Source organism: Petromyzon marinus, chromosome 32 (genome assembly GCF_048934315.1).
Source record: "Petromyzon marinus isolate PM22_M1 ecotype Great Lakes invasive population chromosome 32, UKy_Petmar_22M1.pri1.0, whole genome shotgun sequence".
In the NCBI taxonomy this organism is placed as follows: Eukaryota; Metazoa; Chordata; class Hyperoartia; order Petromyzontiformes; family Petromyzontidae; genus Petromyzon; species Petromyzon marinus.
This window is the reverse complement of record NC_133698.1, coordinates 8,190,206-8,206,144: the sequence shown is the minus strand read 5'-3', so window position 1 is coordinate 8,206,144 and position 15,939 is coordinate 8,190,206. Positions and strand designations below refer to the sequence as shown.

The window sequence follows — 15,939 nt, the reverse complement described above, 5'->3', positions numbered from 1 at the left end:
TCACCATGCCCACAGCATCACTCATGATCCTGAACGGCTTCTGTGCAGCTCACTCCTGTAACAATCCTTCATTTCACTGCCTTTGTTCATCCCTTTACGTCTGTTCGCCCACTTTGCCGGCGAGAACACGCGTGAAGATATGTAAGCTGGCAGCATGAACAAGTTCTTATCGGCGTTCAAGTCCACAGCCTGTGGCCATGTTTTTTTTACACACACACAGACAGACACACAAATATATGAAAGTAGCTTTTGGAAATGTCAGTCAAGTCGAATTAAACCAAAAACCAGGGATAAGGTGGAGCACTTCTGTAATGAATGCTGCCTGTTAGCAATACGTACCACGTAAAGGACTTCCTCCATTGTTTCCTGGGATCCAGGATAGAGTGATAGAAGAGGCACTCGTTTTAGAAACACTCAGCCTGGGCTGGTCAGGAGGCACTGTGGGGGTCGCGCACACACACATACACACTTAGAACAACAACAACAACGAACAACCACTGCCATTTTCCATCAAGTGGTGGTGATGTCGCCACGATGCTTGGGCACTATGAGGGCATTTGAAATGTCAAAGGTGCCGCTGGTAGATGGTCACGGGACAGGCCCAGGGGTGGTGGGGTTAACCGGACTGATATGACTGTCAGATGCATTGCCTGTGTTTGAGCTACCCGTCAAACACTCTCCTCGTTGATGCGAGCGTCGCTCCAGATACGCGCGTAAACACGAGCACATACACACACACACAAACGTCTCTCGTACAAACTTTGAAACTATTAAGGGACGTGTTGTTAATCTGCATACAAGTTGAAGACCATTTCACACTGAGCGTGTTTTTTTTTTGTTCACACGGGAAAAAAACTGAATTCTAAGTATTTATTGGAATAGCCTGATGCAACATTATAAATCTGAATGCTAAAAAAACAACGGTTTACTTTATTTCTTCAGCCCTTGTGGTCACTGTAATCTGATCAATGGACCTGACAGAGTGAGACACGCGCATGCGTCAATTAAAGGGCAACTTTGCGCGGATTGACCGTTGCCAGGGAATTTGTTCATGACTGCAACACAAGGGCTGAGTAGTCTCATCGTGTGGTCATATTTTTGCCGTGTGTGAAAGCATTCGGGCGTGCATGAGCGAGTGTATGTGTGTTATGGGGAGTGGTGGCGATGCAGCAGTTAGCACACTGCACGATGATTATAGTGACCTGGATTTGATTCATGAGCAGGAATAACATCGGTGGCAGGTGGTATCTCCCCTAGGTTGAATCAGGATTCAATGAGCACCTGGTGTGACACGTAAAGGTTAGCAATCGGAGGACAAAAGTGGCTGGGCATGGCGCTGGCTCTTTGCGCCATGCAAGGGCGTAATTTTTTCTATCACTCAATATTTTCTGGAAAGCCATTGGAGTATAAGTTACACCTATTCATAATAATCCTACATTATTGCACCTTATACTTCTATGATCTCATGCACAGTTTTCTTAAAATTTACGAGTACAAAATAATGGCGAGATGGATATAGCACGAGCTTTGTTGGACTGTTCTGGATAAAATTAAGCACTTGTGCTGCACAAGTTTTAAAAGATTTTCACTTCAATATAAAACTATAAACTATCAGGTAAAGCCCACTAAGCTATCTAGCTCTTTTTCAGAAGCGACTTGGCCACAAATAATAGCTCAACGCAAGTGGCTAAATCACGTCGAAATTTATAGCAGCCAAATACTCTAAAACACATGTTTCTAAATGCGGAGGGAAAAACGGGAGGACCCGGATAAAATTCCACGCGACAACGGGGAGAACATGCAGACTCCAAATATACAGGTGTCAGGTTTGGGATCGAACCCACGATCTCCTACATACCAAATGAGGTAGTAAACATCTCGCCACTCAGGTGCCCACTAATTATACACAAGTGCTTTCTACAAATGAACCATACTACCTTGGCTGATCTCATCAAGGAACATAAACCATCACGTGTCTTTTGGCTAGCCATCAAACAAAGACGGTCGTTGCATCGCACGTGTTCAGATGCCCTTCTGTAGCCGTCTGGAACGCTCTTTCTTCTGATATTAGGAAGCCACTGGAGCTATGTGCTTTTAAATATATATTGAAAACTCATTTCCTTAGGACTGCTTTTTGTTTTTAGTTTGTTGTCCTTCCCCCACACCACCTCCGATTAGCACGGTTGGTTACATATGGTGTGAAAGAAGTTCAACATATTTACATACATACCAGTGTTCACTAACAACGCTGGCTCCCAACAGTATACAGGGCTTTATAGGGATCTGTTTGGCTTGGGGTGTGTTTGGGGAATGGAGGCTCAGGTTCTCACATGAATACGAACACCAGAAACCTGGTGATTTGCATTCTATTCCTGGGCATGCACACATGCAAGTGTTAATTAGAGTGTAAACATACCCAGACCCTCCCCTAGGTATACTCAGCCTGAAACGAGCGCCTAGTGTAACATTTAATTTTAATTTAAACATCAGTAATGGATGAAAAAGTCTATGGATGAGTTGCAGATAAACCGCCGTTTTGTTACCGTGCCAACCTTGGAAATGCTTGCTCACAGCCCTTAGCCAATGGCCTTGCATGGATAAAATATGGCTCCTGATACTATTGTGTTTGTATATCTGGTTTAACATCTTTAATGTTTGAAAATTCAACAACATAAAAAAGGCGGAAAAAAATATGCACCCAATTAAGCAAGCTGAAATTGATATACAAAGATATTTTTCAAGTTACCCCCTTACAAATGAAATTGTGCAATCATTAAATTGAATCTAGTCTCATATTGGGAAATGTTTTCAACTAATTTGCAAATGCTAATGCGCTCGCGGTGATTTTGCGAAAATGTAAAAGTAAAGTTGCGCGCGGAAATTTACCAAATGGGTCACGCATGCGAGCGAAATCTAGATTAGAGTGGATGAACTGAAGTGTTCACTAATTATTAATTAATTCGTGTTCAGCATCTTTTTTTGAAAACCCATTTCCAAAAAGAAGGGAGGACATTTGTGATACCCGCCAGTTTTTTGGTGCGTGCATGAATACGTTGCCGTTTGTACTGTCCCGAGACAGCCTCAACCAAACAGAAACACAACAGGCCATTGGCCTTTGTTGTGCGTGTGCACGTGTGGACAGATTTGTAATGGAGAGCGGTAGTGTAGTGGTTAGCGCACTGCACTACAAAACTCGGCAACCCGAGTTCCATTCCCACTTCACGGCCACCGACACCGGTGATGATTATCTGAACCGGTTCTGGGCCTCCCCTAGGTGAACTCAGCCTGACATGAGTACCTTGGTGCGGTGTGTAAACATTGGCACTGAGGGAGACAAAAGCGGCCGGGCGTAGTGCCGGCCACCCACCCCCCCGTGTGCCGTGCCGGCCTTGATAGGTGCTCGCTAACAGCACTTGCCCCTACAGTCTGTTAAGGCTATACGGGGGATCTTTGTCTTTGTGGACAGTTTTGGTCTAAATAAAAAAATGTTTTACAAACATATGCAATAATACCTGATAAGCAACATGCATATGCAAATTCCCATGATTGACGTTCCCTTTTAATGTTATTGCCTAATAGGGTGCAGGAGTGGCAGCACAGGGGTTAGCGGACTGTGGCTTTTTACCTCATGACACCTAGGTTAAATTTCCCAGTCATGCATGGATATCGCCTCTGGCAACGTATATCTGAACCATTCCTGGGACCCCTGCCTATACCGACCCACGCTGACCGGCGTGGTGAAGTATGGTCAAAACAACCTCATGACTGATCCAAATCGGAAAGAAATCCTTCACGCAGCAGTTGAAAAAGGGTTGAAATGTATTATTATTTGGTTGTAATTTTACATATTAAGTATAATTTTGGATTCAATATTGGATTTCTACACGAGTTATTTTCATATACAGAAGAATCCCTCTTAACGACCACCCATGTTAAGGACTGAGGACTAACCGCTTAACGTCGGGCCTCCATAGAGCCCAATGTGTAGTGTAGTGTAATGTATAGTAGTGTAGTGTATAGTAGTGTAGTGTATAGTAGTGTAGTGTATAGTATGTATAGTAGAACCCTTCTTAACAACCACCCCTGTTAACGACTAATCGCTTGACGACGGGCCTCCAAAGAGCCCAATGTGTAGTGTATAATGTAGTGTAGTGTAATGTATAGTAGTGTAATGTATAGTAGTGTAGTGCCTCCATAGAGCCCAATGTGTAGTGTATAATGTAGTGTAGTGCGCCTCGATAGAGCCCAACGTGTTTGCTTACCGACCATTCCCCTGTTAACAACGGCCTGTTGTAGGTACAGTAAATATGAATGAATCCATTGATTAACCATGTTTCTTTTCATGTCTATAATGTTGTGAGTATCTTTATGTATTAATATCGATTGTTTAAATATTATAAAGTAAGATTTTTTTTTTACTGAAAAAGAGTAACTGTAGATGCTATCGGAACAAATCAAGCCTTTTAGGCACATTTCCTATACTTGCTTATTGGAGTGCTCACGATGGGCTTATAATAATTCAAACATCAAACGATGCTTGGCATAGATGTTAATCGAAATGATTTTCCCATTGGGTCACAAAGACCAGGACTAGACTTTAGCACCGCTGACGTATCGGTCTATGGGATAATTGAAATGTTGTTTCGTTGGTCAATCTGTAATCAAGAGCACTGCACCTCAAAAGAGGGTTACAGAGATTTCCAGCGGGGGTGAACTGATAAGACCCGTTATAACTGCTGCACATATCTATTTTTTTGTCTTTTTCACCAAGTCTAGCCACTGACATACGATCAAATCGACCATTCAATTGTAAATCTATGTCTACACATTACTCAACGATATCCATCGGCCAAAAGTAATCTCCAGAAACAAGATGTTTTTCTAATGGGTATGACGACACATAATCTGCTGGGTAAAACAAAACAAATTTCATCTGAATAGTTGAGAGGCTCTATCTATATTCTCCCGTGCGAGACGTCATGATATGTACGGGTATATGTTTGGTGAGCATGTGTGGCAGTTTGTAGTTTAATTTGTAAAACGTGTTTTTAATTCACACTATAACACCGTTAGACCGTGCACGTAACTAAAAATAATACTTCCCGGATAATAAACAAAAAAGGAAATAAGACATTTCACTTTTTAACAAGGATTGTGTCTGTGGCAGGTTTTCCGTTTCCCTAATTGAATATCACAGGCTTTTTTGTATTCCAGCAGGTAAGTTCAAGCAAGCCAGCAATTTCACACCGACGGGGACATTTTGCGACGACGAAACGTAATTGGCGTGCGACCGCCTTGCGCTTGGAGTTGCGAATTCGCACAAAGCCAAATAGTAATCGGCACACGCACGCACGCACGCACACACACACGTAATACCTTGGACCAGGAGGGTTATTAGCAGTGCGTCAGAGCCCCACGCGTTGGAGGCTGTACAGCTGTAGTCTCCCGAATCTTCTGCTCGAACGGAGCGTAGAAGTAGGCTGCCGTTTGGCAGGAAGGAGCCGTGTTCGTCAGCAGGCACTGCCACTTGCGACGTGTCACTTTGTGGGGTGGGCAGTGGGTGAAATGGTGCGCCTCCTTATTACATCTGGATTGAAAACTCATTTCTTTAGAAGTGCTTTTTGTGCTTAGTTTGTTGTACTTCCCCGACACCTCCGACGAGCAGGGTTGGCTACATACAGTGCGAAAGAAGCTCAACATACATACGTATTTATTTCTTGAATACTACCTCCTCGCCCATTTTTATCCCAGTTGTTGCTATCGATGTCACGCCACAAGACAAGGTAATGCCCCTGTGTTCTAGAATGGTCAGTAAAAGCGGATATCACAAAACTACACTCGAGTGGGGGCCATTACTCTACTTTCCTATTGGCAATGCAACATAGTTATGATCATCAGATGACAGTCAAAATTTATATTTTTAATTCTCAGAGCTGTAATTGTCAAATTACGTGCAAAGCTAAATTGTATATGGTGTTTTTTGTTGTTGTGCAGCTGCTGGTGATCGGGCACATTTTGTTTCAGAACCCTTGTTTAATCTCTGGCAGCTGCACGAATATGAATCCAGGATCTCAGTGGTACCTAGCCTCAACACTTTAACCTCTGAGCCAGTCATCTCTGTTGGATATTTTGAAAATAGCGATACACAGAAATGTATACAGTATAAAATACATAATTGGACGAGTTTGATATCGTATATGAGTAAGACATTTAAAGTGAAGATTTTTAATGTCTCATTCTTAAAAGCTTTGGAATTCTTATTGCAGATAATCAATAAAAATAATATAGAACATACGTGTGAACACACACACAGCTTAGCATATAGCCCGCCTCTGAAACTTTGATGGTTAAGCACAAGAGACAAAGATCCCCCTATTATAGTGTTAACAAACTGTTGGAGCAAGTGCTGTTAGCGAGCACCTATAAAGGCCGGTATGGCACACGAAGTAGTGGGTGGTCGGCACCACGCCCGGCCTCTGTTATCTCCCCAGTAGCGATGTTTACGCACCGCATCAGGTACTCATTTTATGCCGAGTCGACCTAGGGAAGGCCCAGGACCGATTCAGATAATTGTCACCGGTGTTGGCCGTTAGCGGGAATCAAACTCAGGTCGCCGGGTTTGTAGTGAAGCGAGGTAACCGTTGCACTACCGCTCTTACACTGGTAAAGCACACACACGCGCATAGATACACATCAAATTCATGAGGCCCACCTTTCCTTCGTCCATCGGACAACAGGTGTGGGCTCCCCCACAGAGCGGCATGGGAGCTCCACGTCACGCATCCACGGCGAGGAGATGGGGCCACCAAAGGACAAGATGCGAGCAGGAGCTGACAAAAGAGTTAAGGGCGCATAGTTGAAGAGCGAGTCAAGACCGAAGGATGGCCATATGCTCTCCTAGAGTAAAACCGAAAAAATTGGTCAGAATTTGAGTATCCAAAAAGAGTCAATGCTGGCTCACCAAAAAAAAAAATAAACCCAGTATATATAAATAGACGTTCATTTCAGGCAGAGGAACTGACTGGGGGAGAAATTCACAAGATATGGCGACTGAAAATGAGCCCAGGCTACGGGGATTGAGAACACATCGTTTTGTTGCCGCCGCTACCGCAGCGACACGCTCGTTCAATGAATGAACAAATAATTTCCAACTGTGCCGCCTTATTTCCATCTGAGAGGATCCTCTTTTTTTTGCATGCAGAGCACCACTACATCTATTGTTCATGTTTTGATGGGTAACCGAATGCTCAGACATCAATAGCAAGTGGCATCACTTTGATTAAAATGAATGCCTTATCTGTAATCAAAATGAAATGATTAGTTTAAATTCAAGGGGATACTTTTATAAATATGCAATGAAAAATTATATATATGGATTCCCTTGTGTATCTAATTATTTTCATCGTGACATTTCATAAGCGTTCATAAATGTGTGTATAGACTTTTACGTGCAGCATAATGAATTCAATAGAATGGAATGCGCACGGGCGGACGAGAAAAAGCGTGGCGATGTCACCGCATGCCCCGATTCTACGCGTTACATTTCTCGCAACGCAAAGGGGTCGCCCATCTAAACAAAGCACAGTAACGGAACACGGGCGGAATCGCGCTGACGATTACCCACGCGACGCGCAATGTGGCTCGGCTCGATGAACCGACCAGCTGAGAGATAAGGAAAGCAAATAGATGAGTAAATAATGCGCGGGCGATTTCGTCGAACGGAAGTGTCGTTGTGCTATACCATTCGGAGACGGCTCCACGCTGACACTCTCCGTATTGTTCCCTCGCCCTGCCGATGTGACCGCCGCCACGCACACGCTGTACTGGCGGTGCCGGCTGAGGTTGCTGATGGAGTGGTGGGTGCTCTCCGGGCTCACCTCGTACTCGCTGATTAGCTGTAGAAATAATAATAATAATAAGACTCAGGATAATTCAGAGGCCCATCTATCTGCACTCTCAGTTCTGAGGGTTTTTGACCATATTTAACCACCCTGGGATTGCGGGTTGGTGAATGGGAACACGCCATGACCAGTTCAGACATCACTTGCCACTAATATTATCTGTGGCCAGGTCTTAAACTCAGGTTGCGAGATTCAGTCTGCAGCACGCTAACCATTTTTCCACTCATCCCAACAGGTATATATAGTAGCTATATATAACGCTCTTTGGTATCACAAGTGTTTGACAGATGTATTGATATTTGCTAGAATGCAAACACTTTCAAAAACACCTCAATGCATAACCCTCCTGAAAATAAACATCTGCAGACTCAGTGATGCTTTCGTGGATTAATAAAAGTTTTTTTACATTTCTCTTAGTTCACAGTTTAGTTAAATAACATTTTTTATTCAAAGATAAACCATCACATTACTGTTTAACCACGATTCAGTAAGTGAAAATTAATAATGAATGGGTAAAATCACGGGGCCCAAATTGCAAATCATAGTTACAGAAAATTATGCGAAAAAGCTTTGTTTTGTCGACTTGTAACTGATGGGCTATGTTGACAATATGCTATTGCAAAACCACTCTAATGAATCAATTATACATGAAAGAATACGTCCTCTGGCATTTTAATGTGTGCACAATGCCACGCCGTTAGTATCGCACTGTCCTTGTTTCAAATTGCATTTGGCTGGACTTTAACGTGACCAAGACGAGGTTGTGACAAACCCACCAGAGTTCATCGTTGCTCATTGTCACACCACTTAAAATAAAGCAGCGTGCAAAACAGTACATTTAAAACGTTAACACGTACACAGTACAATATTAAATAATGGTATGAATATATTAGACCGGTTATATTCAACTTATGAAATATGTTGTTTTAAATAATGCATGTGGACATTATTAAAAATATTTGTCTTATAACAAATGAGTTCGGCATATTTCAAGTTAAAGTCATTTCGAAGACGGAAACCTCTGCAACCACGTCCAAGATAACCCCAAGGATTTTCATGTCTTAATGTCACTACGTTGTAGAAATATTACTCCCCGTTTCCCCTAAGCCCCATTTAATGAATACAAGGTCACCCAGTAGTGGCCAGTAATGCGATTTAATCCCACTCGACACGGACAGCTTTCAAATCAATTCCTTCCAAGCCTGAACCACATTGGAATCGCGCCAGTTAACCTTTTCGACTATAGAACACCGTTTTTTCACATATATATCTCACCTGCACAAAAAATAAATTAGGACAATTATAATTGCGTGAATTCAAAGCCCTTCATTCTCAAGGTCATTTTGTTTTCATGGCGAGAGGTATTCAAAACTGCAGCTGTTGAACATCGTATGAGTTATATGGGAAACACTCTTATAGGGTTACCACGCCACACTGAGATGAAGTTCATCTTACGTGGTGGCTGTCAGGGATCGTGGTAAATTTAACTGCTTCGTCAGCACTCGGAGAAAGTAGGCGCGAGTTTTCTTTAGATGTTTTAAGATACATATTATTTTTCTATCACGACGTGAAAGAGAGGTATACACGCTCATATTCAACGGTGATTACATTTATACACCAACAATTACACGAGGCCTATTGTTGACCTTGACAAATCTGCGACGTATTTCATTAGAACCAGAGGCAAAAAATTATTTCCAAATTACAGTGTGTGCTTTCGTTAAGTAACCCAAATGACTGCCTCGCGTAATTATTCACCGTGTACGCTATTATGACATCAGCTTGCGGTTGAATTTTTTGTAATCTATAAGAAAACGGCTTCACCCCTCGCCCAGAATGCCAAACTAATTTCAAGGAAAATAAAAGGAAACCAATTAATGCCTCACGAGCAGCAAACTACTGTGGTTTTCATCTCAAAATGAGCACATTTACATTATTAGACAGAAAACAGTTTATAATATAACGTGCCTAACTGCTGCATCTCAACACAATATTCAGGGGCTGCCTTCATCCCACCATTGTGTCCACACAGACGGTCAGGCTCTTCATTATTTTCCTTTTTTTGCAAATTACTCGCACAGAGAAACCTACAGCATCCATTTTAAAATGTGCCCTTTTTAAATAATTGATGGGTGTGCAATATGAAGATGTAGGAAATACAAGAGAAAAATGTTCATGCAACCAACTCACTTGCGAATGGGCAACAAAAGGCAACCTGTCGTCACTGAGCAGCCTTGTTTGACGTGCGGCATGTAAAAGAGTCCAATTAAAATAAGTGCCACGATTTTGGCAAATGAAAAACAACCTGCAGGTGTTTTGTTTTACATGCAAATTTCACAAGGGCATTGATTGCCTGCATCAAAGTGACTGCGTATCGCTCAGAGAACTATAATCGGAATCTTTATTTGTCACAACAATTGTTTATCCTGGAGGAAATCCGATGGGCTACGAAACGCTTTTTTTTTTTTACGGACGTCCAGGTGTGTTTGTGGCATCGAAGCAAAGCCACTAGTGTGGCATTCAAAATCAAGCATCGGGTCTCACATATCAAACGTTGCATTCGTCTATGCACTGTGTTGGGTGTTGGGGGGGGCGGTGGTGCAGCGGTTAGCGCGCTGCGCTACGAACCCCGCCACCTGAGTTCGATTATCGCTTCACGACAAACACCAGTGGCGATTGTCTGAACCGGTCCTGGGCCTCATTTAGGTCGACTCAGCCTCAAATGATCACCTGGTGCAGTGTGTAAACTTCGCCGCTGGGGAGATAAAGGCGGCTGGGTTTGGTGCTGGCCACCCACTCCCACGTGTGCTGTGCCGACCTTCATAGGTGCTCGCTAACAGCCCCAAAATTCAGTTACAGGATATACAGGGGGATTTTTGTCTTTATGTATAAGGGTAATTATCCAGCATTACAGGAGGAAATGTTATAGGTGCAATGAGCAGCACAATCCTTTACGCATGGTCACACAGCTGTTCGTTTCTACGTAATAAACTAGGAGAGTGTGACAGAACTGAGTCTTAAGCGCACACATTTTGCCAGGTTTCTCACTGATAATTTTTTTGATAGAGAGAATATCCCAGTTCAGATAAAGGTTTGGTTTTGCGGAAAACCTTGACACGTAGAGTGGAACCCCGCTTAAAAATCATTCCATAACATAAGTTTTTGGGTTAGATCACTTAAAAATAAATGTGTTGTTACATCCGCCACCACCCGACACAGCCAATTATTAAGGTTTGTCACGTAAACAAAACATCCCAATTCGTTACTCGTTCAGCACACCGGTCTGTTGGAGAGTAAATGTTGTGGGTTTACTTTCCAACACACCGGTGTGCTGAACTAGTACGTGAGAAACCTTACTATTTGGCTGTGTCGGGTGCTGGCGGGTTTAACGACACATTTCTATGCACGCGATCTAACCCAAAAACCTCTATTATTGACAATACTGGTCGCGAAAAACCTCCGTGCCAAACTCAAAACGAATTTCAGCCTGCGTGGACAAAAATGTGACATGCTCAAACCGCCGGTGCGGATTTAATGGTGCTTCAATGTCAATGCCACTTCATCACTGTTGCTGACCCCTGAGGTTTCGGCATGGGCAAGATGTATAAACTTGTGATGCCGCGGTTTTTTTTTTCACGAAAGTGCACCAGCGTGCTCGAGGGGTTGCAGGACTTACGGGGTGGGGCACGTAGGGGAAGGCGCACACCACGATGTACTTGCGGATGATCCCGTTGGGCTTGGCGGGTGGAAGCCAGGACACCACGACGCTGCTGGCTGAAGCAGGCGCAGCCTTAACAGCCGCAGGTGGGCAGGGGACTAAAACAACAAAACATTGTTAATTAATGAGTGCGATTAGACTTTTTTTTTCCGGCTTGTAACACTGCCACAAATTAAGTAAAGTAAAAAAAAAACCCTCTGCGTTTCAGACAGGGATAATTTTTGTTTGGCAGTCTTTTCACAGTCACTGTGATTACGGGAATCAGGTGGCTCTTCGGTCAGAAGACGCCTCATCAAGCCCGCGCAGTGCCAATTACGCTTCGCACTTTCACGCAATTCGGTTATGATTGCGGGCTTTTGGAGCTCAGCGGACCGTGCCCAGATTTACACATCCGAGACGCGCCGTCGTGCCGCGGCACAGCTAACCCCTATCGATTGGCTGCAAAGGCTTCATTTGCGAGCAATAACGTTGATTGAATAACTCTTAAATGGCAAATATCGCTGATTAAATTGCATTGTGCGCGCTCACTTTGCATGACGCGGCATGAAGTGCTTCCATGCAGACCCACTCCCCCCAAACGAAACTAAATAAACGCCACTCCGATCCCACACCACGGGTAGGCCTTCCCCCAAGGCTCTGTGCTTCACACAGGATTTGTTGCATTCCTTCACCGATCATCGGGATGCAGGGCAAAGTGAAAATCCGGGTTTCGAATCGGCAATCGTTTCGGAAGGCTCGTGCCCATCACGGGCGGTGCCCGATGAGTCGGCTATCGTCCCAGGTTGGTGTTCGCCTCCGCCCCTTTAAGTGCGCTAAAAGCGCGCCCTGCGAAAACTACGACTGCTGCTGCTGCTGCTGTTCCCAATGTGCTCGGCAATCGCTGGTAACGTGCACCTGTGCGCGAGCAGCAACGGGGCTTCACGGGGCAGGGCAGATGTTAGCAATTAGTTACTGGAGTGCCGCAGCTCCCGAGGGACGTTTAGAATTGAACCGTTCCCCCCCCCCCACCCACCCACACACACATACTGATGACCTTGATCGATAGCGCCCTAATTAGTATCGATACCCATTTGGGTAGCAATAGATAATGATAAAGTTAAGTGTTACCCAGACGACAAATATATTACCTTTTAAAACAAAGATATAAAGGAGATGTGCACACACACAAGCACAGTAGTGGTAAATACAATTTGGAGGAATTAGAATAGTAAAATGAACACAATGTCAGGCAACATTTAAAGGTCTTACCTCATGTTATAATTTAACATGTAATAGGTAAAATGCATTCATCTTAGTGGTGACCATCAAAAACGAACATATTGTGAATTTTAATTACGTTTTTATATACCTTTCTTAAAAAAACATTTGACTATCTCTTCATATATATAAATATAGTATGTCCACCCAATCTCTTTGTATACGTTTCGTCACGTGTCTTCGACGTACGAGTCACCTGACACCCTGGACCAACTTGCCAACGAGATGTGTTACGTGAAGGGCTTCTCCAGGTTAAAGCTTTCAATGAATTAAATATATACACCTCTCTCACGAATTCATATGATTCCTTTCAGAATCTGCATTTACGCCGGAGGAATCCGATGAGATATAAAGCTCCTTTCCACAGATGTCCAGTAAAAGATTGTACTTGCATGAGGGATGTTGCTGTGGTGTAATGGTCAGCACACTGGACGAGCGATTCAGGGGTTGCGTGTTCCATGACATCTCCCCCCGCCTCCCCGCCTCCCCCCCTCCCCCCCCGCGGGGGATGAAACAAGTTTCCTAAATCCCCAACCAGAGTTAGTCGATTGGCAAGCCAAGTCCGTGGGGTAAAGTGTGGGTTACTCCCACCTCTCCCAAAACGTCTGACCAGCGTTGAAGAGCAGGCCAAAAACATATTTGAAAGGGGCTCTCCATACTATATTTAAGTTAGTGGAGGCCATTCCACCAGCAGTGGAGTGAGCAAGCAAGTGCAAGGCGGCCGGGCGTGGTGCTGGCCACCCACCGCCTCGTGCGCCATGCTCACGCTCACAGGTGCCACTCGCGAAGGGCGCTTGCCCCAACAGTCTGTTTTGGCCATATGGGGGAATCTTTGTCTTTGGTTGGAGCACCGTACGTACCGTCCTCCTGCGTGCAGACGAAGGTGGCCACGCTCCGGACTCCGTCTCCGGCGCGAGTGAACGCCAGCACCTGAAGGCTGTAGTTGGTGAACTTCTCCAGGTCCCTGAGGTCGGCTCTCAGCTGGCTCGTGGTCAAGTTTCTCACATCTCCAAGCTCTGATCGAACAATGGTGGACCACGATCAGTCCCCGATAATAATAATAGTAATGATCATAATGTAAAAAAAAAACAAGACACAAAGTGACACAGATGCTGAATAAAACCGTTCAGTTTTTTTGAGTGATACCGCATTTAGCAGTGGCACAAAAGCACAATTAATACAAAAAGTAAATTCATTTGTCAATCGCATTAAAATAACAAAAATAGATATAATAGGTAATATTTTAGGTAATGGCCCTTATTCATAGCTCTTCAAAATAAGAAGAAGAGCCCCTTGCCTTAAACGTTACTTAATTATATCCATTTTTATTATTATTTAGGGCAGTGCTATAGACAAATGTGTTGAGTTTTTGAACAAATTAGTATGTATATACGTTGAACTTCTTTTTCACCGTAAGTAGCCAACTAAGCTAATCGGAGGTGTCTGCTAATCGGAGTACTGAATCAAAACCCATTGAATATCAACAGTGAAAGGCAAAGATAAGTATTACATGGAACATGTAGTCACAGTCCTGTATTACCTTTCTAAAGTAGAAATACCGAGTTATCTATTTATAGATACCCCACTGATTTATAACGAGCCTTTTACTTCCTTTTCAACAGGTGATTGAATGTCGTGAAAGCGATGGCTCCATATCTTTCCAAGGAGAATTATTAAATATTTCAAAAGTTTGATAGGAGATAAATACAGGCTTTGACTTCTCTATAATATCTTGCTATTATTTTAGAGGAAACTGGCACTATTTATGTGTGTTGAACAACTTTAGCACCGTACCTGGCTGCCCGTGCTAAACCAAAGTGCGACACATATGTAGTAGATGTACGATAGGTAACAAAAGGTTAAATTAAAAGTGTTTTGTTCAGAAAAATGGAAGGAACTGTAAAGAGAGGAAGACCTGACAGAGAATGGCTTGACGACATAGGAAGAAATTGGTGGCAGAAAGTTGTGGCACTGCTTGATCATATCGGCACGAGACGGAGGAAAGTGGAAACAAATGACAAACTTTGCAGCGGACACTTGAGGGCTAGCTGCCCACGGATCGTGATGATAACTATTTTAGTGGGGAGTATCTATAATAGGATCGTCGTGTATCAGAACCAGAAAGTATATATACACACATGCAAACCCACACAATTAAGTTGTGGTCATCATTTTTCAGGACAAGTCAGAACGAAAGAGGACTACATTCCAATTGCACGTATTCTTTTATGACATCGCTATGTTATTGATATAACAGTAACATAGTGATTTTATATGACATTGATTTTACAAGCACTTGATGAAGAAAATTGATTAAAAGCTGAAAGGTCATCAACGAAGCATGGTAGAGAGGTACCTATACAAATTAGAGGCATCATATTTGTCATTATGAAAAGTAGGTTCGAATTTGTTTAATTTGTTACACGGATGGTCCCGTTAAGCCAGTTTTACATGGGAGATCCGTGCGTAAACAAAACACATACAAATCAAAAATACAAGTACAAACACAATATGCCGGTAATAGGTGACAGAAAAAGGTTGGGTACATGTGCGAGTAATCTCTGTGTTTTGGTCTAATAGTGGGACTTGGACAGGGCACATTGCACAAAGGGATGATGGCTGGTTGTCGTGACGTACACGCCACTACGGAACGTCCACCACAGAGATGGAGCGATGTGATCAGCTTTGTGCGCAGGAGCCAGATGGAATGTCGCATTGTGGACCATGAGGGATAGTGATGATTTGTGGATGCCTTCATCCAGCCGCTGATAGATCATAGCTTAGCGACGATGACTATGATGTTCACAGCTGTATGCATAATTATTTATCGGTTTATTGGTTTGTATGTATGTTTAACTTCGTTCACACCATACTGTGGTAATCGGAGGTGTGGGGGGAAGGACAACAAACTAAGCACAAAAACCCTTTTGGGGTCGATGATTGTGAATAGCATGTTGATGATCGAGATGACAATGTGCATTGTAAAAACATAAAAATCCAGTCAGCTGCACAGTGTGCCGGTGTCATGGTCCAAATTTGCCAAAATTCTAAAAAAGTACCTAT

At 43.4% G+C, this 15,939-nt stretch overlaps 1 protein-coding gene across 2 annotated transcripts in view; it reads right to left on the bottom strand.

The window, feature by feature from the left end:
- LOC116948137 (cell adhesion molecule DSCAM-like) overlaps positions 1-15,939 on the bottom strand; it is a 175,352-nt gene that overhangs the window by 26,967 nt on the left and 132,446 nt on the right. For both annotated transcript variants that reach the window (XM_076071264.1, XM_076071263.1), the window contains exons 19-24: positions 13,737-13,892; positions 11,578-11,717; positions 7,742-7,895; positions 6,713-6,830; positions 5,377-5,540; positions 340-438 (exon numbers count right to left, since the gene is read on the bottom strand). In XM_076071264.1, the coding sequence (XP_075927379.1) occupies positions 340-438; positions 5,377-5,540; positions 6,713-6,830; positions 7,742-7,895; positions 11,578-11,717; positions 13,737-13,892 (831 nt within the window). The remainder of the gene's footprint in view (positions 1-339; positions 439-5,376; positions 5,541-6,712; positions 6,831-7,741; positions 7,896-11,577; positions 11,718-13,736; positions 13,893-15,939) is intronic.